This window comes from Scleropages formosus, chromosome 4, assembly GCF_900964775.1.
Source record: "Scleropages formosus chromosome 4, fSclFor1.1, whole genome shotgun sequence".
Lineage (NCBI taxonomy): Eukaryota > Metazoa > Chordata > Actinopteri > Osteoglossiformes > Osteoglossidae > Scleropages > Scleropages formosus.
The window spans coordinates 29,363,551-29,391,273 of record NC_041809.1 but is presented as its reverse complement, the minus strand read 5'-3'; the positions used below and the strand labels follow the sequence as shown (position 1 = coordinate 29,391,273).

General features: G+C 36.3%; 2 protein-coding genes across 2 annotated transcripts in view; one reads left to right on the top strand and one right to left on the bottom strand.

Annotated features, from left to right (window-relative positions):
• LOC108934327 (glutamate receptor 3-like) overlaps positions 1-16,940 on the top strand; it is a 73,041-nt gene extending 56,101 nt beyond the window's left edge. The window contains exons 12-16 of the mRNA XM_029251514.1: positions 1,574-1,772; positions 6,464-6,711; positions 13,694-13,808; positions 15,362-15,609; positions 15,932-16,940. Coding sequence (XP_029107347.1) covers positions 1,574-1,772; positions 6,464-6,711; positions 13,694-13,808; positions 15,362-15,607 — 808 coding nt within the window. The 3' untranslated portion in view covers positions 15,608-15,609; positions 15,932-16,940. The remainder of the gene's footprint in view (positions 1-1,573; positions 1,773-6,463; positions 6,712-13,693; positions 13,809-15,361; positions 15,610-15,931) is intronic.
• A 3,438-nt stretch (positions 16,941-20,378) lies between these two features.
• LOC108934326 (THO complex subunit 2-like) overlaps positions 20,379-27,723 on the bottom strand; it is a 35,750-nt gene continuing 28,405 nt past the window's right edge. Inside the window, exons 34-39 of the mRNA XM_018751954.2 lie at positions 22,999-23,136; positions 22,572-22,638; positions 22,299-22,441; positions 22,017-22,093; positions 21,298-21,345; positions 20,379-20,855 (exon numbers count right to left, since the gene is read on the bottom strand). Of these exons, the coding sequence (XP_018607470.1) occupies positions 21,318-21,345; positions 22,017-22,093; positions 22,299-22,441; positions 22,572-22,638; positions 22,999-23,136 (453 nt within the window). The 3' untranslated portion in view covers positions 20,379-20,855; positions 21,298-21,317. The remainder of the gene's footprint in view (positions 20,856-21,297; positions 21,346-22,016; positions 22,094-22,298; positions 22,442-22,571; positions 22,639-22,998; positions 23,137-27,723) is intronic.

The window sequence follows — 27,723 nt, the reverse complement described above, 5'->3', positions numbered from 1 at the left end:
TTCCATGCACTGCATCCACAAAATAACTTATATTCACCATGCCGGGGACTGTAAAATGCATAGGTTTGGTTTTCTGGTGTTTTTTTCAATCTTGACAACACTTGGAGGGCTACCGTGTTTTTGCTGCATATTCTATTTTACGGTCATCAGCTTGGTGTATATAACATATTTACAGTGGAAGAATAAAGAAAAAAATGGCAAAAAAAAAAGATCCATTTTGGCAGAAGCACTCTGATGAAGCACCTTCAATGCAAACGGCCAACCCATGCCTTTGTTTTATGATCATTGCAAAAACCGTGGTCTATTTGTTTTCGTTTTGTCCATCCTTCAGTACAACTTCATATCCATTACTCTTGTGGTGTCATCCCATACCCCTTGGAAGAATAGTAAAGAGCATGTTGTTATTTAAGATGTCGTTTTTTTTCTTTAAAAAAAAATAGTGAAGGAGATTTATTTTCCTTTTTTGAGTCTTTTTGGTAAGCCCGGTTTATGTAGAATTAATTTCTTGCATTCTAATTCATAGGCTCTCAAATGAGCTACCCAATGGAAGGAAGAACACACAACTAAGGAGAAATGTGCAGTCTATCCTGATTATTTTATACTACTTGGAAAAGGGGGTCCAAGTTAGTTTTGATATATAAGTTGTTTTTTAACGTGTACTTTTTACCTTTAAATACCTATGCGAGCAAAAACTGGAGTACCAAAATGTAGTAAATATTAAAAACATATTACAATCATTGAGATATTTGAAAAATAAGTTAAAATTAGTATACATAAATAATTGTGCTAAAAATGGTAAATATGTACTTCTTGCTTTGAAGTAAATCTTGTTTTCTTCATCCCGAATAAAACCTAGATCTCTTTATAATTGCTCAGAATATAGTTAATAATGTTATTTTGCCATTTCACTGGGGAGTACTACCTAACCAGTCTTGGTTAATATTTATTTCATGTTCATTTAATATTTTTTATATTATATATGTGTAAACAAGAAGTATGAAGAGTTGTATTTATTTAAGTTTTATGTATTTATCAATTTTATTTGTTGATATTTTTGTTTTTTAGAACACTCCTCACTTCTGTTACTTTAAAACTAGCAGTCATTTTATTATCGCAAAACATCTCAAGTCCTGTCATTTGTACTATTCTTTTGCATTTTACTATTGTTCCCTTCAAAGTGATTGCATCCTTTTTCCATCTAAATGTATGTTGTCGAGAGGTAATATTTTATTGTACTGTTGCCTGCTCAAAACATAAATTGCAGCTGCTAAAACTTGTTTTTTCCACTAGTGTAGGAGTAGTAGTGTCATTATTAATTAACAGTGAAAAGAAATCTTCAGAACACCGGTATAGTTTGCTCACTGGTAACTCTTCCTGCTGTAATCAATAAAGTTATTAATCTCTACACCACCCACTCTTAGAATGACAGATGACTGTACTATATGAATGAAATATATGTATGAAAGTCTAAATGCTTCTTCTTTTTGTATGTTTTAGCTGTTTTTATCTCACAGCCATACCTATGAATATATACAGTAGCTCTCCTTCCTCAAAACCATCACTTTTTTTATAGGTCATTGTCAGGTAGAATTGTTGGAGGCGTTTGGTGGTTCTTCACACTCATCATCATCTCATCCTACACTGCCAACTTAGCTGCTTTCCTCACAGTGGAAAGGATGGTCTCCCCTATTGAGAGCGCCGAAGATCTTGCCAAGCAAACAGAGATCGCTTACGGGACCTTGGACTCAGGCTCCACCAAAGAGTTTTTCAGAGTGAGTTCTTATGGTTTCAGCTTTTGGGACAGTAAGTACACAGGATTGCTCAATGATTTTGCTTTGGGGTTTCTCAGGATGTGGTAAATACCAAAAATAACACATTTAACACATATACTGTACATATATGTACCATATGCATAATCTTGAAGTAGGACTTCTGTGACACAAGGTAGGGTTATGATGAGAAAACATCTCTGAATAAATCAAAATTGAGGGTGTTCATTGTTCATATATTTTCCCCTTTCAAGGTGGAAATAAAAAACCTAATTAGATGGTTACCTAAAGCCAGTTCACTGAATATGATGAATAGATGTTTTTGACGAGTTTGAAAGGAGAGCAGCAGTGTATCTGCTGAACATAGAGTTTCTGCTTTGAATAAGTCACTGGATTAATTTTGTCAAAATCAAATAGAGTGGTAAAATAAAAGCGCAAGCTGCCGGATGAATGTTGTAATTCAAAGACATGTTTTAAATCTGACTTTAAGTTTTCTGTTAATCTATAGAAATTTTAAGTAAGGTTAACAGCTGATGAACTGTAAAATCAGTTCAAAAGTTTGTGGTGTAAACACTAAATACAGTACATGCAACATTAACCAATCATTTAAAATGGGCCTTCACCTAATTTTTATAAACATTTTACTTTCTTTAAAAATGTACTTGTTTGAATCTGAAATCTTTGCCAAAGTTGTCTCTGTGTGGTCCAATGCATTAGTACTTTTGATAATACAAGGTAATCAATAAATCTATAGATGAAGGACGTTACACTAGTAAACCCGATATCATCTTATTGAAGTGTTTGCTTTAGCATGTTAGGAACAAGCACTGACCCAAGGGGCTTTGGCCCCTCCACAGTCAGTTACAGAAGTCATTTAATTTTGGCACATCGGAGGTGTCACAGATACAGATAGTGTGTATAATAGTTTTTATACCCTCAGATATTTCTCATATTGTACCTAAAATACTATGTAAAATTAAAGAAGTTTACGGATGCAGACAACATGTTTTATATTTTCAGAGTTGAAAGACCAATTATAAATATTTTGCAGAAGTCATACAAATGAAGAAATATTGATATATTGCACACATTTTCACATTCCTTGAGTGCATACTTGATGGGATTCCAAATGCCTCACAATAATAAGTACCAGCTTTGTATACTAGTATGGTTCTGGTTCATTTTGACAGAGCAGCTGAAGCTTCTTCAGATTAGTTGGGAATTCTCTGTGTTATTCGAGTGTTCATACAGACTTTCAAATGGATTCTGGACTTTGATTATGGCTGTGAAAGGCATTCACTTTCTTCTTAATGAGTCATTCTGGTTGCGTTTATTTTCCATAATGTCCCTCAGCAAGGTGGACCCCATACCCCCAACCCTTGCCTTTGACACTCTAGAACACATTTTCTTCCAGGATCACCCTGTATTTTACATTAATCTTTCAGCAAGTCATCACAAGTCTCATTGTCCCAGTCACTCCAAGAACTCATCACGTCGGTGCTACCATTGCTTACTGCAGGAATGGTGTTGGCTAGATGTAGCACCATGGTTGGTGTACGCCATGGCAAAACTCGTGCTGATCATGCAGCTTTTCCTTAGCTGTGACTTCCATTTTGCCAACCTCAGACCATGTTTTCATGGTAAAATACTACTTAAAATATTTTAACCCCGGTCTCATCCCTAGAACTTTAACCCAGTTAATTTCTTCAACCAAAGCTACTGGTCAAGGCAGTTTCTAGATGGTGCTTAATTCTTTTAACTTAACACTGATGGATGTGATAGTGCATCAGGGCATATTTAAAAATACAAAAAAATGTTATAGCCTTCCCTAATATGTGCTTCTCAATAAGTTTAACCTCGAGCTCAGTCAGCAGGTGGCTTTTTGGCAGTATTATGTTGCTTAGTTGATGTTTTTTATGCAAATTGACTTACATTTTTACCCATTTAGGCAGCAGGGTATTTTGACTCGAGTATTACGGGTAAGTACTTTGCTCAAAGAATACTTAAGCAAAATGGGTGTGTGAGACCTAAACCACCAACTTTTATGGTACAAGTTCACGTGATTATTGATAATATTTGATTATGTATGTGTGACAGGCTCTTGGATGGATAGCTGCAACTGGGAACAGCTTGTTGTAGGAACAACAAGCACCAGGTGCAGCCAGTTCCTAACTTGTCAATAAGCCAATTAATTAAATCTGGACTCTAAAAGAGGACAGAAGGGAGATTTTAGGTATTGAATGCTCTGTATGTAAAACTCTCTTAGATTGTTGGCTCCTTTGTAATACAGTTTTGTTTTAGTTTACTGTACTTAGGAATTATGAGAAGAAAGGATATGAGTAAGTAAAAAAACTACTCTGGTCTGGTCATTCACTGAACCTGGAATGTTCTGATCTGCCACCATATGTTTATTGTCATAGTCTTGCATTATGCATTATTTACACTTGAAATAAATTGTTGTTCAAAAAAGGGCATTTTGCTGCACCCAGTCAAGTTTAGTTCTGCTATGCCAAAGGGTGCAGAGACTTGAAAATAATATTGGACAGGCCTGTCTATCACCTCCCCCTTGGTGGGGGAGAGATTGGAAAGTGGGTAAATCCTTTGCACATCACTGTATAGATGATTATACTCAAATCCATAAAAGTCAGTATATGGTACGTGGAATTTGTAACGACCACACTTCATTTTAGCAATACAGAAAAATATCTGAAACTTTGATGACCATTTAAAAATGGGACATTTTAGTTTCAGCTGAGCTAAAAGTCGACACAGATTAGCTACACAAGAGTAACAATTCTTTATTTCGAGAAAACCTCCCCTTTCATATAACTAAGAATCCTAAAACTTAGTTATACGATTGCATGACTAGGTTTTAGGATTCTTCTAGCAAAGCCTGCATTTATTTTGATGCTGAGTGACTAAACATTGATACATCTTGTTGTTGAATAGAGAAAAATATCTTGCTTAACATCCCTGTGTGTAAAGTGCACACAAAAAAAATAGATTTCAAAGTATTTTTGAGGTTCACGGGTTAATGAAGATAAAAAAACACTTAATTTGTGACAAGTAGAAGCCAATGGCATAAAGAAAAAAATACAATGCAGGAGACTGGTGGTGCATTTAAAAAAAAAAAAAAAAAAAACACTGAAGCCATTCACTTTCTATCTGCTGTAATCAAATCCCAAATCCATTCCTTCTACACATTTACAAGTGGTCTGCGCATCTGAGGAGACCTGCACTTTCGACAAATTTTCCTTTAAATCTCTGTCCACCCGAAAACAATTTGAATGCATGCGAATTAAATGATGAAATAGAACAACAGGTATGAAACTTCCACTCAGATGAGAATTTTAAGGTTTCATTTTACCATTAATTTTTTGTTCATATTGATATGAAATGAAGTACTTGGCACTAATGTCACGCAGTTTGTCCTTGTGTTATACATCTGTGCAGTTTGGCATATGTGGTTTTGGAATTAACAGCCAAAAGCTCAGCAGTCATCTTTTCAAGACCTCGTCCCTGATTTTAGTGAAAGTCAGGCTGTTCATTCAATACATTCAGCAGCAACCTGGAAATAGTTAAGGCACTCAGACTGAGAATGCAGTTTACAATGCCGAAGTTAACTCAGACTACGGATCCAGCTGTGTTCCTGAGAAGCGAAGTGACTAAGCCCTAAGTAATTTCAAATATAAAAGTGCAGTTGATGCTGTTCTGCTGTCAGCTTGTTAGTGTATTGGCAGTTCATATTTTTTTCAAAAATGTAAAATTTATTCCATTGTTGGGGGTGTGGTGGCGCAGTGGGTTGGACCACAGTCCTGCTCTCCGGTGGGTCTGGGGTTCGAGTCCCGCTTGGGGTGCCTTGCAACGGACTGGCATCCTGTCCTGGGTGTGTCCCCTCCCCCTCCAGCCTTACGCCCTGTGTTACCGGGTAGGCTCCGGTTCCCCGCGACCCTGTATGGGACAAGCGGTTCTGAAAATGTGTGTGTGTGTATTCCATTGTTGTCATGAGAGTGTTGATGTGCAGAAGACTCAGGCCTGGGACTAGATTCCCTCTCAGTCAGATCCTAAATCATCAGTTTAAAGTCCTGGAATACTGATGGTTTTATATATATATATATATATATATATATCTATAGGCAAACTGGCCAGGTCCTGAGGCAGGAAAGCAGCATCAAACCATAATGTTTCCACCACGGTGCTATATAGTGGGTATGAGGTTCTTATGGTCAAAGGTGGTTTTTGGTTTTTGTCAAAGGTGATGTCTGATCATTGTCTTAAATCATTCAGCCTGCTCCTGAGGAAATTCGCAGAAAACCAGAGTGCTAATATTCTCAGGAGGACTCTAGGACTTTATATATCTTTAGTGTAATATACTGTATTTGCTCTTAGCTTTCAGGGTCCAGTTGTATTCACCCTTCTGTATCATTACTGACCTCACGTTAAAAAGCAAATAATTTTCTGTGAAAGCCTGAAAAAAATTCACTAGACTTCCTTTACTTTTCCACAGAACTACATAAACATTTTAAAAATAATTTGAAATTATTGAAAAAGTATGGGAGACATTTAACGTGTGTGTGCACGCTGTGTGTTAATAGATTCTTTCTTTCTTGATATATATTATATATGAGCAAGTTGTGTAAGTTTAAATATCTAACCAGTCTGTGCTTTCCTCTTCCCTTCTCTTCTCAATGCAGCGATCAAAAATAGCAGTGTATGAAAAAATGTGGTCATACATGAAATCAGCAGAACCATCCGTGTTTGCCAAGACAACACCTGAGGGGGTTGCCCGGGTACGAAAGTCGAAGGGCAAGTTTGCCTTTCTTCTCGAATCCACCATGAATGAGTACATTGAGCAGCGGAAGCCTTGCGATACCATGAAAGTTGGCGGCAATCTCGACTCAAAGGGCTATGGTGTGGCGACCCCGAAAGGCTCAGCATTAGGGTGGGTGGAATAATATAACAATATTCTCTATGTTGTTATAGTATTCCACCTACCCTGATGTCTTGTGTTGTCATTTCTCTTCTTCCCTTTCTTTTTTTTGAATGAACCTCAAGAGGTATTGGTATGGTTTATTTTTTACTGTGCCTACATCTCAAGATTGACTGTATGATGCTGTATTGTTTTCTATATTTCTGTTTTCTGCTTTTTGCTAAATTAAGTTTCTTTTTTCTCCTATTTATGTTTCACCCTCTGTCTCTTTATTTGTTCCTTTGTTTCTCCTACTGCCTTGTCTGCTCTCCTTCCCGACTGTGTGCAGTCGCTTCTTGTTTAACGCTTTTTTTCATTCTTTTCAATTTAACATGTTAAAGTTGCACTGCCACTGCACTGTTACGAATGATAATTGCATGGTTTTTGTTGTCATATTTCTCCGCAATGACAAGTGTCCCCATCCCGCACACTTCAGTTCTGAGCGACGTAATCCCCATGCCACCTTTCCAATATTTAACACTTTCTTTGCTGTATAAGCATTTATTATCTTTCCATATCCGTGAAATTCTTAACCAATTTGTCCTCTCGTGTTCCTTTCAATGATCATTTTGAATACTGATATTATTATTAATAATAATATTATCATTAGTTTAATAATTATTATCATAATTATACATTAGATTTCTCACGGACCTGTGTATTTTCTTACAAATTATGTTTTATCGTTTCAAGAAATGCTGTTAACCTGGCAGTTTTAAAACTGAATGAGCAAGGCCTCTTGGACAAATTGAAAAACAAATGGTGGTACGACAAGGGAGAGTGCGGCAGCGGGGGAGGTGACTCCAAGGTCAGCCTCAATGTCACCATAACCGGGTACCGTAGTGCAGAGTAATCGGCAAGGCTGTTATCTAACCAAAACCGTGGCTCTTGATAGCCTCGAATTTACATATGTGGCTTTTCCAGTTTATAGAGCAAATGAGATCAAACGAGGAACCCTTACTTGGCAAATAGACGAAAGAAAGGACCGGTAGTACTAGCACAAGGATCGGTGTAGTTTCTTCTTTTAAGGAAGAGCTGAAGCCTCACAAGGCAATATTCTTGCCTTTATTTTATATATATATATATATACATATATATATATATATATATATGTATATATATATATAAAACTGTTTTATTTTTTCACTTCCTCCAGTAGCTACATGAGGCAAATGTATATTGTTTCATTAACTGGAGAGGCAATAAATTTGTCTCAGGTTTGGGTAATGTGCTGGTTATCTTTTGACTTCTCTGAGTAAATCTGAGGTAAAAAGTTGTTTGACCTGCAGCTGCTGAAGGCAGCAGTTGCATTATGCGTACCTTTTGCATCTGCAGGGCAAAATAAATTAGAAAGGCCTCTACTGGTTAAAAAGAGCTCTTGTTTTTGTCCAATAAATCTATGTGCCCTCACCATAAAAGTACCATTTTAGCCAAAATACGTCTGTATTTTCTTTCCAAAGTTAGTTTTATATACACATATACTACAGCCTGAAAAATGTAAACAGTTTTTCAGGTTTTAAAATATTTAACTAGAGTTGCGCTCTACATTTTGTCTGTAAATCAGGCAGACTGTATGGCCTGGTAACAGAAGCACTCTCCTAACTGAGAATGTGGGAAAGCGAGGCGAACAGCGGTGTCTTGAGGTGACTAAGCATTCACAGGAAAACGTGAGAATTCTAATTGCAAAGTGACAAGTCATGTTTTTGCATTTGTTCAGCGTTAAAGTCGAAACAGTGTCCTGGCAAACCAGCGGACTTTTAGCTGATGACCCTGTGCTACGAAAAGGTGGAGAAATTCACAACGACTTAACACTTCAGAGGCAACAGCATTCCAACATTTAATAATGGAAAACATCTTCATTGTTCTTTCTGCTTGTGTCATGAGAAAGAGGAGGCCATTTACTTTGCGGTTCTTCACTCCGGTCATTCATTCCTGGGAGTAAGCAGGACATGAATACTACTCTTGCAAGAATCCAAAGTAGATGCCTCTTTATACAGAAAAGTCAGATGTCTGGGTGTAGTGAGAGAAGAATTTGAAAAGTAGCCTTATTATGACTCTTACAGTATCGCAGTTGACTGCTGAATTTCTCATTTTTCCAAAAAATGTAAACATTTGCAATTTAACAACAGGACTCGTATACGTAATGCCCGCTGAAAGAAGACAAAGTTAAAATGAAAAAAAAGTCTGTTGAAAAACTCCAGTCAAACTAGTTGTATGAAACACTGTCACTTTTTCACCGTATGTTTGTATGTACCTTTACAAGTTTTAACATAGATATTTGTTAACATGAACATATTACATTTTACATAAATCAAACATTACTTCCATTACTGAATACTATACATACATACATACATACTATCAGTTTTTACAGAAATCTCATAATATTGGACTTTCATTAATTCTATTTAAATGCAGTTGTCTATAATAAAGTATTAATGCTATAATAATTATTTTGACATATATGCAAAGCACCTTATCATAGTACCTCGTGTGTAATCCTCTTTTTTTTAATTATTTTTTAATTTTTACAATTGTGGATGTACTGGATCTTGTGCTGGCTCTGAGAAAGGTACCATCCATTACCTTAATATAATGTAAATGTCTACCTGAGAAATTTTTGAAGCGCAATATACATGAAATGCAGAATGTTAACCGGACAGGAGAAAATTGGCAAAAGAATATTCTACTGGCTTTATATCAGTATGAAAATGAGAGCATATTTACAGTTTTTAGTGCTCACTGGTGACTCATTCACTCACTCCATAAAGCTGTTAAAAGAAAACAACCGGCCTCTCAGTTGAATAAAACCTTTGGTTAGAAAATAGTCATCGACTTGATATGATCAGACATGGTGCTGCTGCCTCTCAGTGCCTGAGCTGTTTAGGCCAACGTTCGAATCTGGTTCAGTCAATGGAGTATTTGCCTCTTTCTTTTCATGTTTGTATGGATTTACGCCCAAACTCCAAGGACATGTTTAAGGGTGATTATTGACTTTAAATTGCCCGTATTATGTGAATGAGTGTGTGTGTGGCTATCCTGCAATGGACTGGCAACCTGTACAGGGTGTGCTGTGACTAGCCTCGCACCCAGTGTTTCCAAGATAGGGTCCGGACCACCGCAACCTTGTGGAAAGATAACTCTACTGACCATCTCTTCTTTTCCAGCCTTTTGTTTCAGTGTTTTTCTCTGCAAGACCAAGACCTTGCATGCCTCCATGCTGTCTACCTTTAATGCCATTAACATGGATATCACCAGGACTACATTCACGTTATTCCTGCAAAGTCTAAGTACCGCATCGGAGCCCAACCTAATGATGTGGTTCTTCTAAGGTCAAATCCTGCACAGCAACAGTTAACTCATTCCTGATAAATTGTAAAAAGAAAAATGTAAAAATTATATTTTATGCATTTTTTTTAATTCATGTATGCACTATATCAGTTCTTTACCATTTTGGTGTAAAGTCCAGACAGGTGTGTACATGGATGGCCTTAAGCCACAAAATTTTACAGACATTTACAAACATTCAGAAAGTCAGAATAATATACACATTCCATCTTCACAAGTTTCATAAGTCACAACACTGACATAGATAAACAACAGCTTCTCACAATAATATGAGCTGTCTTCACATTCGTCTATACTTTTCAGCTGCCAGTAAGAACATATTTACATGGGTATGGCCCAGATTAAACAGTTCATGGGCATAAAGTCAGGAGCAATCCTTCGAGCCCTTATCAGCACCTTGTACACATCAAAAAATCTCTACATGTGCAAAAACGGAAAGAAATCAGTCACTGAGCAGTCACACCTATAGACGTTAGCCTGTGAAAATGCAGTATCTTCTCATAGTACAGTTTCTAACTCCTCTTCGAAACCTCAGCAGAATAATTGCGGTACAAAGGGTAAAGCTGGTGCCTCACAGCTACAGAGCTATTTCTTGACATGTAAGTTTAAATCCAACTCAGGGTGTGCGGTTGGCATGTTCACTCCTTGTTTGCAACCCAAAGACATGTGCAGAAGCAGGCAATGGTAAACCACTTCCAACTCTTGCTTACCAAGAAAAGTGTGCCACTGGTCTCTGAGAGCTGAATTAAATTCAGTGGCAGGTCACCAGGGCTGGAAGAGTACCCAAAAAGATGTAGTGAAAGGGACGTACCTGGATGATGTTTTACAGTTCTTCTTCCGTTTGAAAAAGGAAAAACATATCTCTCCCTTTAAATTTTTCTCCAGCAGGACTCTTTGTGAGATTGGGTTCATTTTCTAGACTGGATGTTGCTGTCATTGTTTTTATTATTAAGTCTGAGTGAAACAAAGTGTTTTTGTTTTAAATATAAACAGAATTTTCACCCATGCTCTTGTTTGGGCACAAGGTGTTGGCTTAGATGGCTTATGGAGAATTTCAGTCTTGAGTTCCCCTAAATGTCACGATTAACATATATAAGTTTCTCTTCGATTTTTTTCTCTGGCACAAGCTAGAAAAATTGTTTATTTATAATTATTTCTTTAGTTTATTTAAAATTGTTTTCAGAATTCCAAAATTATATCCTAAAAAACATGTCAAATATAGCTGAGCCTGCACCATTGCAAATTAATGACATGGTAGTAGAGTAAGGTATTAATAGGGAATCATGAGTTCACTTCAGGTGTCATGCCAGTCTTCTTATGATAGGCCTGTGATGAGTAGTCGAGATCTTCTATTACATGCAGGGACTTTGTAACAGTTCAGTAGAAATTCACTACATTGACATGAAATTCTCTAAGCATTTTTCACTATGTTTAGGTGGAAACGTTTGAAAAAACGTAGGCAAAGGATTTATGAAGTCGAGACTTAAACTCATATTAAAGAAAACGCAATGTATATACTGTAATACACAATGCAGTACGCAGTTAAAATAATGCTAATTTTAGTAGTGTAAGTAATAAGTAAACATTGTTTAAATGAATTTCCCAATTATACAGATTTACTAACTGAAGCACAGATTTTTTTGTACAGTTGTAATGACTCAATCACTTTAATACTTCTAGGACCTATTAATGGTATTTTTGAACCTTCAGAACCAGACATGCTGAACAAGTCCCTGTAATTTCTTCTCAGAAAAAAAAAAATCCTGTTGTTTCACTTATAACAGAAGTGAAACAAGTAATATATGTTATTGAATCTTATTAAATTAGCAGTGAGTAAGCATGAGAAAACGCAAAGTGGTAATTTCTTATTAATGCCTTGGTGCTCTATTATTAATTTGCAAGGATTCCACATTTTTTATTTTGGATACTTTACACCTTTGTTCATAAATTGGAAATATGCCTAAACTGTGCCTGCACCATATGTTTGGGGTCACCAGAGATTACTAAGTGTTAACACTTGGGAAGACCTCTACTTTGTAATTTTTATGAGAAACACAAAACTGTTATTCAGTAAACCAGTCATCCTCATCCCACAGAGATAATTACTACAGTTACTTAATTTACCATCCATTGGTGCAACCTTTTTCCTCAACTCTCCTCTACGGGAGCAGGACATATTTGACACAGGTTTTCTTTATCAGACTGAACACTACGACTGTATGACCCAAATCTCTATGATTGCTGCTCAGAAACAAGAAATTCTATAATTAACTGAATAAACTGTCTGGGGCAGTTTTGTTCACTTGCAAGGTTTTACTTTTCCAGGGGACTCATATGTTTTGGAGAAGTTATTTTGTGGGTGACTCCAAACTTGTGGCCCGCAGTATATAAAAACATATTTATTGTAAGCGTACACAGATGCACAGTATAGGCCATCATGTACCAGAATTTGCCAGAATATGGTATAGCTTATTCAGGCTATGTGTTATGTTTTGCCTGCAAAGTAAACCACTATTTTCTAAAACCGCAAAAGCCGAAAAAATTATGATCCATATCTATCAGAAGCTGAGTAAGTGTGATGTGGCCCCACCTTCATCTTCCAGTTACGACTTATTATTCAGCTTGGTGAATACATTTCATTAGCCGAATTACATTTTTTAGAAAAAAACTGAGAAATGTAGCAGTCATATATATACCACAGTGTCTATAAATGGTTTAAAAATGTCTATATGAAGGTTTTTATTGAATCACTTTTTTTGTAAAATTGGTTTGATTTCCTTCTCCATGTCTAGGGGGTTGAATTATTGCTCTCTATGAAGCCTCTAGAACGTTACCTACATACCAACAAACAAACAAAAACATTCACCCACTGAGCCTTATGAATATTTTGAGACATCCAGCAGGGAGCCCATTTTACCATTCGTACCCCTCTTTCAGTGTACAATGCTTGACTAGACAAAGCAGGACTCCAGGCTGAAGAAAAATCCAAGAAATTAACATTAGCATTTAAAATGCTCCCGAATCCTAAATTGACACAGTTTTGCCAGCTGTGAATGAGACACTTTTCCATATAATTCCTAGCGTTACATTTCATACTGGTAAAGCTGCACTGCATGCAGCAGTTGGGTTAAGCAAACACCTCAAAATACGGGATGCCGAACCTTTTCTTCCGTGCTGGCCTTCAGGGCTTTTTCTCAAGATGCTCAGAAAGCATAAGATGCCACTGGTGGTTTTTGTTTGTCTGTTAGTCAAGAAAGGGTTCCTGTTAGATCAGACTTCATCAGCGCTGGTTTAAAAAGCTACATGTTCTATTAATAACTGTTTGCCTTCTTTTACCGTGTGCAGTTCACAGTTTCTGATCCAGCTAGTACCAACATTTTTACCTTTTTAACAGTGTGTGCCGATTACTCAAAGCGATATGGGTAGGCCCTGGCACTGTAGACTAGGACTGGTGTATGAAAGGTAAAAGCTAGTATGCCTGCACTCTGTGATGATGTACTAGGCAAGGGTCCTGCTTTATCGCTTTGTAAAGTATGAAGTAGTTTAAACGCTTGAATAACATAAAATAACATAATATAATGTTATTTATGTTATTTCCCACGTGAAGAACTCCTGTAAACCTTGCAGTATTGAAACTCAGTGAACAAGGCATCTTAGACAAGCTGAAAAACAAATGGTGGTACGATAAGGGTGAATGTGGAACCAAGGACTCTGGAAGTAAGGTCAGTCGCTGCAGGTCTTTTGTACTGATTCCAAATTGCATTTTGACCTCTTGTTCATATGGAAAACGCTAAAGTAGAAGTGTTTAGCATCTTTTTTTTTTTTTTCTATATTTTTGTTTGATTGAATACTTTTCAAAAATCAAACAAATTCCAGCCCTTTTAATGGTAACATTTTCTTTGTCCACATTAGTGCCACACATTTCAAAAATTTGTTTTTCATTTCTCTGGAACATCTTTTATTTTTGTCTAAAATGGTAGAATTCTGCAATCATTATGATCGTAACGTTAATGCTATATTTCATTTACCAGCGTTTTCCTACAACCATAATGCCACATATACATTTTTTTTAAGCTCAAACAGTCTAGCATGTCTGGAAAATTCTTTATAAAGTACTTAGACTACAAAATCAAAGCTATATAATTTGTTTCGCTCATTTTCATACTTGACATTCGTGAAATTTGAACTATTATGCTGCTGTTTTACTGACCAAACTTTTATTAAAATTTTATTTATTAGTGTTATTACTTATTTGCTGGCAAAGTGTATATTAAGTTCTTTAACCTCATGCAGTGTGGATTACAAACAAGGTTTCCTACTCTGACAAACTGTTTCAGACTAACTCGCAAATGCCCCAACCGGTGTTTGTGTGTCATGTGTGAAATAAGACTGTCACAATAAGATGATTTTGTTTGCACACTATATGAAGTTAAAGAAGTAAATAAACCAATTCTTAACCCTCTGAGATGAAAGAACATTCCATGCAAATACAGTTAACAGCACACAACATTGTCTTGAGTTTCATTAGTAGTCCTAGATCAATATAATTAGAAGATAAAACCTCATAGGGTTAAACTGCAAATAGTAAAACTCTTATAAATATATTTTTAATAATTAAGTTTGGGAGGTAGCAGCAGCAAAATGGTTTAGCTTGCTTTATGAATTCAATGGTGAATAAAAAAGATAATTTTATTTTAATCAAACAGTTAATGTTCCCAAAGCTGTAGAAGTACTTTAGTTAGGGCTTTTCACAATTTTGACCTGTAAGTTACTGACCCTCTTCCTAAAAGTGGTCTGTTGAAGGAGCAACTGATTAGACTACATTTAATGTGTTCTCTACATTCACCAGAGCAGTACTGATGCCGAGATATCAGAGAAGTTGACTACATTATTAAAGAATGGCCTGACCTACAAAAGTCCTTAGTCCCTCCCAGCTTTTGACTACTGTAGGAAAGCCAAACAACGCACAGCCAGGTAGAGTCAGTCCTTACCCCAAGCTTGGATACTTTTCCAAAGCATTTGCTCCGTTCACCTTTGGTTTATCATGCCATTAAATGTACCAGTGGTGGCACCAGAGGCAATGTCTAGGGGAACGCATACCTTGAGGATATGATCGTCAAGAAGAGGTGTCTGCATTTGAATTTCAGTCTTTGCTGAGATTTGAATCAGAACCCTTTGAGAAACAGCTAGGGAGGGTTTTCTGTTTTATGACAGCTTAATTCTCTGAATGTCCATCCAATGCAAAAAAACTAACTGTGCTCTTCACCTTCCTCAGGACAAGACAAGTGCCCTAAGCCTGAGCAATGTTGCAGGAGTCTTCTATATTCTGGTTGGAGGGCTGGGGCTGGCCATGACAGTAGCTCTCATAGAGTTCTGTTACAAGTCACGAGCTGAAACCAAACGCCTCAAACTTGCCAAAAACGCCCAAAACTTTAAACCAGCTCCTCCGGCAAACACCCAGAATTTTGCTACATACCGAGAAGGCTACAATGTGTATGGAACAGAGAGCGTTAAAATTTAGGGGTATGTTTCACTGTAGCTCTTTCCGCTGTGTGAAGCTTCCCGGGGTTGGCCCTTCAGTTTCATTCCTGTATTTTTTAAATAATGTTAATTACATTAAAAACACATCATCTTCCTGTGAATGTGCTATAGAAAGCTATTATAACGGAAGTAAAAAAAAAAAATATCTTAAACACAGAGCGAGGAAGCATCAACATGTTGAATTGATACTTAGTCGAAGTGCGAAGTCTGTACAGCAGCTTTATAATATGACACCTCTTCATCAGACCCCCTGGTACGATACACTGCCCTGGTCATTTATCTTCTTTTTCTCAATCCTGTGTAGGCAGAGAAGTGGCAATGTGTGCAGTAACAGCAAAACTGCAACGATGGACAACGTTGAGACAGCATACTCAATCACAGGCCTGGGCACCCTTGGAAATAATGAAGGCTATTATTGTGGCATTGGTACAGCGTGATAATCTACAATACTGATATGACAGAACTTGTCACTTTAAAATTTTGATTTGTTTCCTTCAGTGCCTTATGGAGCATTGAGTCACAGCAATGCAACTGAGAAATAGCTTTGCTTGAGACATAAAGGAAAAAATGAAAAATTACAACAAAACAAAAATTTAAGAATAATACTGCAAACTGTGGGGGGAAAATTACATCCCAAAACAATTTACAAAAAAAAAAGACAGATGTTTGACAAAGAGAAAACCCATCATTTGCAATCCTAGCCTATTCATTAGAAACAAAGGAAATAAACATGTACCTATCCAAGAGACAAAAGAGACAAAAGATTGACATGGAGTATACAGCAAATTCTTTTACAGATTTTAAAAGTAAATTTCTTGAAATAAGACATCATTCTTACATGACAATGCTGATTAATTGCAAATCTGCTTTCATTGCTACTATATGTACAGTTACTGCAAAATTACAGTTATTTTATTACAAAAAAGTAAATAGCTGCACCCCAATTTTCTGATTTTTTGCCAAACATTATTCACTTTTTTCATTACTGGTGTTGCCTATGTTGTTGAGCTTTACTTTTACAACAAAAAACTGAGAACACATATACTGTATGATTCTGTACAATTATTTTACTATGATGAAACCATCTGACATTTTGCCCAGATATGTTGAAGACAGATGATGAAAACAAAACTACACTGATACTTCAGACTTAAATCCACTGAAATCATTACACGACTAACAGCAACTGTTTTAAAAGTTATGGTTGGTTAAATGACAGCACATTCAGAATCATGCTGTAGTACCCCTTTTAATGGCTGTTTTTCCTTTCTTTTACATTGCTTAGCAAATTAAAATGTACCCATAAGGTGATAGCAGGGATCAGCTTTACGTTCATAACCTTTCATTTGCATTTCTGCAGTTGTTTTTTTTCTACAACTGTTATTCAGTTGTTAATATAAAATATGCCAAGAAAGAATTTAGTGATAAGAAAATTGTTAATAGTTTTATAAAAGAAAAAGAAGCTGTAAAAAAACTGTACATTTATTAATTTACTTATGTAACGGTTTCATGAATGAGTGTGTTTGCTTTTTGGGGTTTAAAATGCATGTAAAAAATTGGCTATTGCTCAACCAGCCCTGCTACTTATTCCAGACAGTAGGAAGTAGAATCTCATTCTTTATTAATTTGGCCCATTGGTCCAGAGCATTGCCGAGAATCCTAGCAAATTTACAAAATGTACAAACTGCATGTGAGAGCATAATTTACTGAGCCTCATTAATGAGGTCTTGTACAAATGATTTTAATACATTTTGTAAATAAAGTGTATAGAAAAGAAACCTCTCTGGTTTGCGAGTGTTTGGGCCAGAAAAAAAAAAAAAAAAAAAAGACTTTGTGCTTGAATATAATTCTCAGTGTACTCAGCAAAGTACAGTGGGTTCTCTATGTCTAATTACAGTATGTCAATGTTGACAGCAATCAGCACATACATATAATGTTTCCATCTGAAGTGTCTGGTGAAACTTCTGAAATAGCCTTCAACAGGGTGCTGAACATTACTCGATTCATTTGTATAAATGATTCAAATTTGGTAGAAGAAAATATAAATATCAAAGAAATATAAATACTGAGTCACTTTCACATTGACAGTGGTGTTTGGATGACGTAAGAAACCTTTCATTACAAATCACTTGCATGGAGAAACTACAAACAATACTGAAGTGACATTTTTATATTTATATTTACTCATTTAGTAGACACTTCTCTCAAAAGCAGCGTACATCTCACAGAAAAATGCAATGCATTACGTTATATCAAGTGATAGTCTCAGCATACAAGTTTGTGAATTATTATAGACTAAATGCATTATAAAAATCTGTTTTTAAAGTGCATTATGAAAATACACATTTACATGTTACAAACATCTGAGTTAGATATTTTTTTAAATGGTGGACATCCATTTCATCTACTCAATTTTCAAAAATTTCTGCTGAGCAAAAAAAAAAAAAAAAAAAAAAAAAAAAAAAAAAAAAAAAAAAAAGTCCTGCAATTCTGATTTGACCAATAAGGGATAGTAGAGCCGACTCAAAAAAGAATCTCAGATGATACTGTGGGAGGAAATACATTTTGAACCAACTTCTGGTCCCAACGACATTTTGTAAACTGTGATATTTGTAAATACTGGTATAATTATATTTCTTTTGCACTTTAGACCTTGGGATTATGTTTCACTGCTGTTTTAGATGGCCTGGCCAGCAGTGAGATACCTAAACAGGTGTCACACACAGACAATGCTGTGTATTTGTGAAGGGAAGAGAAGTAGCAGTGGTTAAGAGTTTAAACATATTAGGAAAATCGGAGCAATGTAGCAACCAACGTTAAAATTGGGAATGGGAGACCATGTTGAGGGTGTCAACATCCGAAAGGGACGTGATCTTTCGGTGATTATCCAGGTGGTGACCACTGTCAGGCAACCAAATATCTAGGTTATATAACCTGAGGGGTAGAAGAGTGCAATGATGGAAATACAAAACTTATCATGGACAGTGGTCTTAAGAGAGGTGAGTAGTAGGTGGCTATCAGATGTGAGATCAGATAACCTACATTGAGTAGCTCACACAGCCCAGAGCAGAGGAAAGAAAACCAAGTGACCAACTAAGTCAGAAATGCCAGACAGCCATGTGGACAAATAGCTGCAATTTATCTATACGATTAGCAATATTAGTAGGATTTGTGCTCCATGATTTTGAACAGCGCGGGGGGGGGGGGGGGGGGGGGGGATTTGGCTTTAGCTTGAAATTACAAGTTAAGTGAGTTTTGTTTTAGCTATGCTGAATTCATAAAAAAAGGTCAGCATGAGGAGGGAAGAACTACTGTCATAGTGACACAGTTCTACCAAACAAGAACACTGAGGGTGACATCAAGTTTAGTAATGGTTAGAAGCAAAATTACAGAGCACAACAAAAGAGGCAATATTAATCTTTTTACTATGATATTCATTTCTGTGTTCAGAAAAAAGTTAATTTAGTCATACTAAGATTTTACCACACGCACACATATGATATATAGTGGATGAAGGGACTTCCTTGGCTGATGAGACTGATACTATTGCTGTAGTAGCCAATTAATTCCAAATGCCATTTCAAACTAATTTGGAATGTAATGCATGACCATGCTACTGTACAAGATTTGGTGAAATAATTAAAGGTATTCCCCAGAGGGTATTGAAAACACACAGGAGCAAACAATTTAGCAATCAGAGATGAGTACTGGTACAACTTTATGCATGCACCAAGTAAATCAGACTATGCAGTATGGCACAAAATACTGTTGGAATTGGGTCTTTTTCAACCATTTAAATGTTCTTTGAACTCAATGATGAAGCACAAAGACAGTTAACTAGATTATTACAATTCTGTAGGATTACATTAGATTCTGCACTGCACCTGTAGGTGACCCTGCTCCAATTACAGGTTCCATTATCTCCCTAAACCAAAAAAAAAGAACCAAACTGAAAAGTACATAATAAAAAATGAACAAGGAAATTGTGGAATTACATTCCAAAGTACTAAAATTTTTAAAGTACACTTAGTACAAAGTATACTCCAAAAATTAAAGTTTTTAAAACACTTCAGTCCTCAAAAAATGAACATTCTTCATCCCAAACCTTCCAAATGATTTTCAGAGTGCACTTGTGAAGTCTGACTAATTTTAAAACTCCACAGTAATAGATACTGGGGAAGCAGGTATTGTAGTGGTCAGAGCTCCCACCTTCTACTTGAAGGACCCAAATTCAAATCCCTCCTCCAGATGTAACAGACTGGAGTAATTTACTTACCTTGAACTGCTACAGTAAAAAGCTCCCAGCTGTATAAATAGGTACATTATTCTTAGTAGTTCAAACATTGTCGGACACTTTGGAGAAAAAGCATGTTACACAACTTAAAACTACATTTTAACTGAAATCAAGGATTGAGTCCACCCATTTGTGACCCACTAAGAAAACTATCTTTTATTTAGAAAAAAAAGCATACAGTTGAGTACAGATTAAAAACTCCAAAATGTAGTCCTGAAACTTCCCACTGTTGGCAGTACAAAGTTTTTTTTTTTTTTTTTTTTTTTTTACAATTCGTTTAAATCCTCCATGATGAATCCAACTTTATTCATTTATACAAATCATTTAAAAACATTGTGAAACATACACAACAGGTTTAGCAAGTGATATTTGAAATGAACGTCATAATTACATGTAACCATTTTCATTATTGTATACATAATATACAAATTGATTGTATTGTTTCAATCCTCTATGCCTAAATATTTCACATACGTGGATTAAAAAGAGAAAAAATAAATACAAATGTAAATCTAAACGAGGTAAATGCAGCAATGTGTTTTATTGGCAATAAACTAAAAAAAGCCTGACCTTAAAAAAAAAAGAAAAAAAAAAAATTTACCATATCCACCACTTGAGAAATAGTCCAAATACAGGCCTATCTGAAGCCACTTATTGTATCCATTGGTCATAAGCAAATTACATTTACGAAGTAAGCAGCACATTGTGCTAATATTCAAAGAGGAGAGACTTTCAGTTTGGTACTGAAAATATAAAGAAAAAAAAAAGTTTAAAAACACTACAGCTAGAACATTTATGGGCAGCACAGCAAAAACATTTAGCAGGCAGTAACTGTCAAAATGGGCCCTCCAGATTAGGGGGGAAGGGGAAAAAAAAAAAGGTGATAAAAGTATCTTGTGTGATGGTCTGTCTTGTAACAACCCAACAGATAAAGCTGGTAAAGGGAAAAAAGGCAATGAAAAAGTATTACACTAGAACACTACATATTTTAATACAACCTATGTAATATGCAAACATTTAAAAATGAGTAATGTGCACCACCCAAATTTCATTAACCATGGAAATTAAAATCAAAATCAGAATGTTATGGAACAATTACACTTGTACTACATTTAAGAAGAAAGCTTATGTTCTGTTTACAATAGAGAAAATCTGCAAAAGTGATTTCAGTCAGAATAAACCATGTTACTGGATAACTCGCATTATTTGTCTCTATAGGTAATTCACGAACAATGCAACCAGAATAATTAATAAGTTAGTTATGGGGTGTCAGAAAGAGGAACATATCGGGTCATTGTATACATACTTTGTAGAAGAAATGTGTCATAGTGAAATTAGTCAAATTTCTCCCTAAAAAATAATTAGAAGCTACTTACCATGGCTGCATCAGCATATTTTATCTGTGCTTCTCAGAGGATTTATGAGTACAAATTGTTAAGATGAATTTTATATAAACAGGGTGACAGCTTTAACTATATTTCCAGATTATCAGAAGTCCAAAATAGACACTGACACACACAGAATGCAGTTTGCCTTGTACAGCTCATGTCATTCCCCCTCCAATTTCAGTCCAAACTTGATGCTTTTAAAGGCTGGGAAATAGGCAGGATTGCACCTCCTTGGCTACTCATACAACACATTGTTAATAAATACAACTAGGTGCATCAGCTCTACCGGCGCTTGGCCCGCTTCTACCTGGAAATCCATCTACAGTGTGACATAAGGGGAGCACAAGTCAGTATCAGCGGTCAAGGCCCAGGGGTAAACTGGAAACAAAAGTATGGCTAGGGGGGTTGAAATAGCAAAAAAGTATGACAATTTAGACAAGTTGACTGTATCAAAAGATTTTAATATAGGTTTCTCATTTTGTATTTCAAATTGTTGCTAGACAAAGACATTTCTAATAAAGCTGAACTGTTTTGGGGATACCACAATTATGCTCTGGTAATAGCCCTTTCTGGCAATCCCTATGAGCCACAGTGGGGTTTCAAAATACTACCAGGCTGCCCTGATGTCTAACTGCATTTTCTTGGTGGCCGATTCCTACCCGGGACTGACAAATTTATATTTGATTCATTGACTTATTAAAGGATATTGTTTTTTGTCTTCTTTCCCACCACTGCTGTCCCTTTTTTCTTTCTTCACAGATTTTTCTTTGTCATGTCTCGATTCCTTTGGCATAAAACAGTGAAAGTGCAGTGACATGATACTGATGCTACAAATGATACTAAGCTAAGAAAATGAGAAAACATCTGGTTCATAGGTACAGAAAATATTTTGTGCAGCTAAACATGCTTGAATATTTTCACTACAGATCATCCATATGAATTACCATACTAACAAAAAACTTCACTGTCAGAACCTTCTGTGCTGCTACCTTTTTGCCTCCAGTGGAGTTCCTTTCAGGTTTTGCTGGGTCAGTCTTTTCCTTGCTGGATGACTTTGAGCTCTTGCTTTTGTCCTTGTCCGTGGGACGTGGCGAGTCTACAGGGCTTGCACTCTTGCTGTGTTTAGAGGAATCTGAAGGGAGGCAGAGAAACATCCAGGTGAAATCAACTGGCCGGTTTCCCAGTCAGCAGAAATTGGGCAGATTCAACACATTAGTGCACACTGTTTGCTACAAGGGGATGGATGACATATCTTAACTCACTTGTTCCATTTTCATCTTTTCTGCGCTTCAGCTCTTGACTCATTTCGCGATCACTGTTTGAATGATCCTATTTAAATTTTATATTAAAAAAAAAAAAAAAAAAAAAGGTTTAGAACTGCACTATACCTGCAAGCATAGCATTTTATAATAAGCATTGTGACCATTTTATTTCACCTTCTGGTTTACCTATTAATATATATAGCTTTACGTACTGAATGACAAATATGCAAAGGCAGATTAACTCACTGAATCCTAACTGTTCTCAATCTAAACTGAGAAACATTTGTATTTTGTAGAGTCTTTATCATAACTAATGTAATTTTGCTACCATTACTGGTTCTCTTTAATGAGAAGTTTTTTTTTTTTAAGTACATGGCCACAAACATCATTTAATTACTGAAGCAAAGAACAGCCTTTGACTACTTACTCGTTTTCTGTCCTTCCTGTCTTTATCTTCTTTTTTTTCTCTTTCTTTGGATCGGTCTCTGGATTTCTCTGAATCTTTCTTGTCCATCTCCCTTTCTTTGCTCTTGGATTGTGTGGCTGTGTTGTGGTTGACGTAGTGCTGGTGGAGATGAACAAGTACATTAAGTCTCTGAACCTCTTTGGGGTGATCAAACATTTTTCTCAGCATCCTGGTAAAAGAAACAGCTCAGCTGCTCCTTTACTGCACCTGTCAAAAGTGTCGCTCTAGCTGTTATCTATCACACCTTGTCACTAAACTCCTGTGAAAGAAGTTTAACCTAAGGCATACGTATACTAATACTGTAACAACAAAAATACTGTAATCAGGGTGGGAAATTAACTTTTTTGGTCAAACGGCCACTATGACTGGAATATTAAAAATCTGAGTAAATATTTGTATTTAAAAAAGTGTCCTGTTAAAGGAGGAAAAAAACTGGCATAAAATGTTCCAAGACATTTAATTAGGACATAGTATGAAGTACAAAAAAGACAGCAGCGGTGAACCTTTAAAAGTTCAATGGCTAATGCATCATCTGTGCCACGGGGGGAATTGGTGGCGCAACAGGTTTGGCCAGGGCCTGCTCTGTGGTAGGTCTAAGGTTCGAGTCCTGTTTGGGGTGCCTTGTAGTGGACTGGCATCTCGCCCTGGGTGTGTCCCCTCCCCTTCCAGCCTTGCCCCCTGCATTGCCAGATTAGGCTCCAGCTCACCGCAACCCCACTTGGGACAAGCGGTTGTAGACTGTGTGTGTGTGTGTGTGTGTGTGTGTGTGTGCGTGCGCGCGCCTGTGCTACATGATTTATAATTAATGCTTTAAAAAAAAAAATAAATAAATAAATAAATAAATAAAAAAACATGGTTACAAGCACTTAAGATTTCAAGAAAAGGCAAATAAAAGCTAGCTACCAGTCTAGTTACACTTACCTTTTTTGCCATTTAGCTCGTTTACAAGTTATTTAGTGTTTTGGTCCTCTCATTGATGTATCACTAGTACATGTGAACACTTGTTCACTATCCTCCTTTTGAAATTATGATGAAAAAAATATATTTGTTTGGAGGTGATGCTCTCTGACACAAACCTCTGTGGCTGATGGGGTTTCAAAACTAATTCACAGGTAACCATGCAGTTACAGGCATGGACCTGTACCCTGAAGGGTGCTGCCTCAAATTCTACTTGCCACCTGAGAGAGGTACTGGCCTAGAACTGTTACAATAAAAACGGCTGAATTGTCTTAAGTTGGCTTGGATAAAATAAATTAAGACGTTATCAGGAACTGAAAAATCTGTCCATAATTATCATGTGGTGTTAATCTTCCACCCTGAGGGTAAACTAGTCCCTGCACGGTAGACAGCATAGCACCTAGAACTGGGCTTTTGGGGGGGAGTTGGGGGGCAAGTTGTAGGCACAGAATATAAGAAAAAGGGAAGAACTGCAAAAGGCTGCTTGATGTTCACAGGTACACAAAGAATGAAATACCTCCAAACCAAAACCGAAAATATATTTCGGAACAGAGTAAATTAATGAAACTAATCACTGCTCTGAAACTCAGATAAACAATAATTTGACAGACTATTCCACTATCAATTAGTGTAGGGTTGTCCAGAGCCTCTTCTAAGAACAGGAAATGAAACAGGGACCACCGTTAACAGTTACTTTAATAAGAAATAATGAAAACTAAGTATACTTTAAACTAGGTGAAAATAATGTTTTTCACCACCACCTGTCCAGTGCTCACTGATTTATTTAGCTAGCCTTGCAACTTTAGATGAAGTAAACAATTCTGACTGTACAATCAATTAAAATGCAACAGACGGACAGGTTCTATAATGTTTCAGATATTGGAATAATAAAAGTTCTTCGTAGGGCTTGTTTCTTAACCTTAACTGAGCTGCATTACAACCAATTTAACATGACAAAATAAAAATGTCTCCACAAAACACCGTGTTGTCATTTTTATGGGATAAATTGGTCATTTGTCATCTTGTTTCTGATTACTAAGGAATATCAGACAAGAGCTGAATCTCTAGAATTCATTCATTGCCACTAATCAGGTCATATTTTAAGATAACAGCTCAATTCATCTGTGCTCTATACTCTGAACTATCTTGTTTGCGGAAACAGGTTGATTCTGCAAATAAATTTTGAAAGAGAAAATATAAAAACTGGGAAATGCTTGCATCTTTGACAACCTGTCATGACAATCTTTAATGAAAAGCTAAGCCCCCCAAAAATATCTATATCCAAAAATGCAAAAAAGGAATGGTTTAATCGAAGCCTAATATTAGTTTAGCGTTCAACTTTGACTGTAACAGGGCGTTGTGTGTTGCAGATCTGGCACTGCTTGCAGTAACCAATCACAAATTTTATCCCTCAAAGTCATAAAATTTGAGTCCAAAAAAAAAAAATATATAGCTACAAACCTTTTTTGGGGTTGGGGGGGGGGAGAAAAAAAAAAAAAAATACAAGACAATCCAGCTCATTACCGCTACAAAACGTATAGAGAAAGAGCTAGACACTCAAAGTGCCCCTTCATTACTTCAATCAGCCAAATTATTCTGAATCCTAATTAGACCTATAAAGGCTTGGGAACATTTGCCTTTATTGTCTTGTTATATAAAAATGTCCTTGGGGCTCTACCGGGCATTCAGTTCCAAATCAGATTTCCATAAAGCCTTAAAGCAGCAACTTACAGCACAATTGCTCCTACTCACTATAACCTCCAACCATCATCGGACTGATACCGTCATGTGGAAAACCATACTCCATGAAGGGGAAACAAAAAGCAATAATGTTTAAGTCACATTTCAGGCTGAGCAATGACTTCTACACCACTGCTTTGCCTTCCTCAGGCTCTTAAGTCAAGTCATGCCAAGAGTGGTGAGGAGATGAAATATAACTTGGGCTCTTGCCTAACAGCGGCCTCTAGCAACGGTCTCCCATCTCAGTTCAAAACTCTACTCCTACTACAACCCAAAAGAGTCCTGACAAGAACCATGAAAAAAAATCCAAAACACTCATGCCCACACACTTGTTTAATGGTCTAACCTTGCAAAGTGAAACAAACAGCTCTGGGCAATTGCAGGAGTATTCTGCTTGCTGAGGACATTTTGAACACACCAGTCCACAGCACCTCAGAGCAAATGCGAGAACAACACAGCAATTTGAAGAGGAGAACGGGGGGGGGAGACTACTTTCAATGACCAGGAGTAATAGAATATGACTCAAAGAGGATTAAAATGTTTTGTTGGAGCCCTACTCACTGTCCATTAAATGTCAAAATAGCTTAAGGTAATCACACAATTCCTAACTCAACTAATTCAAATGCCACAAGAAAATTCTTCAACACTGCAAAATCACTGTTCTGTGATATGTACTGGGACAAAAAAACAGGAAAAAGGCCCCTACTGGACAGGAGCTGGGAGTCTTTCCAGCCAAATAACAAATTCCAGTCACGTTACCTCTTAAAACACTGTTTCCCCACCACTTTTAATTCATTAGACTATTCCTCTGGTATGAAATCTATATAATCAGGACAAAGCTTATATAAATTGGTAGGATTCTCAATTTCAGAATCTACAAGGACAGAGGATACACATCTCTATATAACTAAAATTAATGGCAAGAGAACTGCAATTTACAGTGTATATAGTTTTTTTGTTGAATACATTAAGTAGTAACTATACCAGGAAAACACAATAAATTGAATGCCTTGCACAAATATTGTACAGCTCATCACAATAAAAAAGTTTCATTCTTTTTAGATTTTGCTTTTAACTAAGACATTGCTTTCTTGATAAGCAAGTAGTTTATCACTGGCTGTTTACTAGCATTAACATTAAACAGTCAGCTGTCTGTTCAGAACAAGAAAGTAACAAAAGTTAAAAACATTTTTTCAGATTATAAATAGTAATAGGTATGGTTTGGATTTGACTGATATTTGAGTCACAGTAATTACAAATATTTTTTGTAATTCACTGAATATTTTTGTTGGCAATGACCCCATCTGACAAAACACTGACTGCTCCATTAACTCTTGTGCAGAGGACAGGAAATAAAATATCCACTGTCACATTTTGTGACTTTTGACAGCACTTCTATAAGAAACATTAGCATCTTGTTTTTCCACTAGGAGAAAACATCTCTCCAGACTTAGTCAACTTTACTAGAAAAATCAAGTTTAAACCTGAAAAAGTTAAAAATTCCAAGTTTTCATCTAATTGTAGTTACTGTTGTTGGAAGATATGTGCAACAGATCTCTAAATCAGCAGTAAAGGTTTAAACAAATGGAAATGAAAAAAAATACAAACTAAAAATTAGCCCTGGGATAAGTGTAATAAGCAATTTTGCATTTACATTTTCTCATTGCTTTTATTGCTAATCATTCTAAATAAATTGGTGAATTTTACAACTTTAAGTAGTAGCTCTGCCTAAATTCAATTTAACCTGGAAGACAGTCACCTCCATGGGTGTATCATTAGAGGCACTTATCAGTAGAGCTTTTCATATTCATGCTTTAAATGAAATATGATAGCTATGCTCGATATAAATCCATGTACTTAGAACATGGGTTTTATTAAGAGAGAAAAAAAAAAAACTGATCAATGTTTATCATGAGCAACTTCTGCACACAGGAAACGGAATGTGAAATCTGTTGCTGTAGTATTGACATCTACCTTATCATTGTTTGG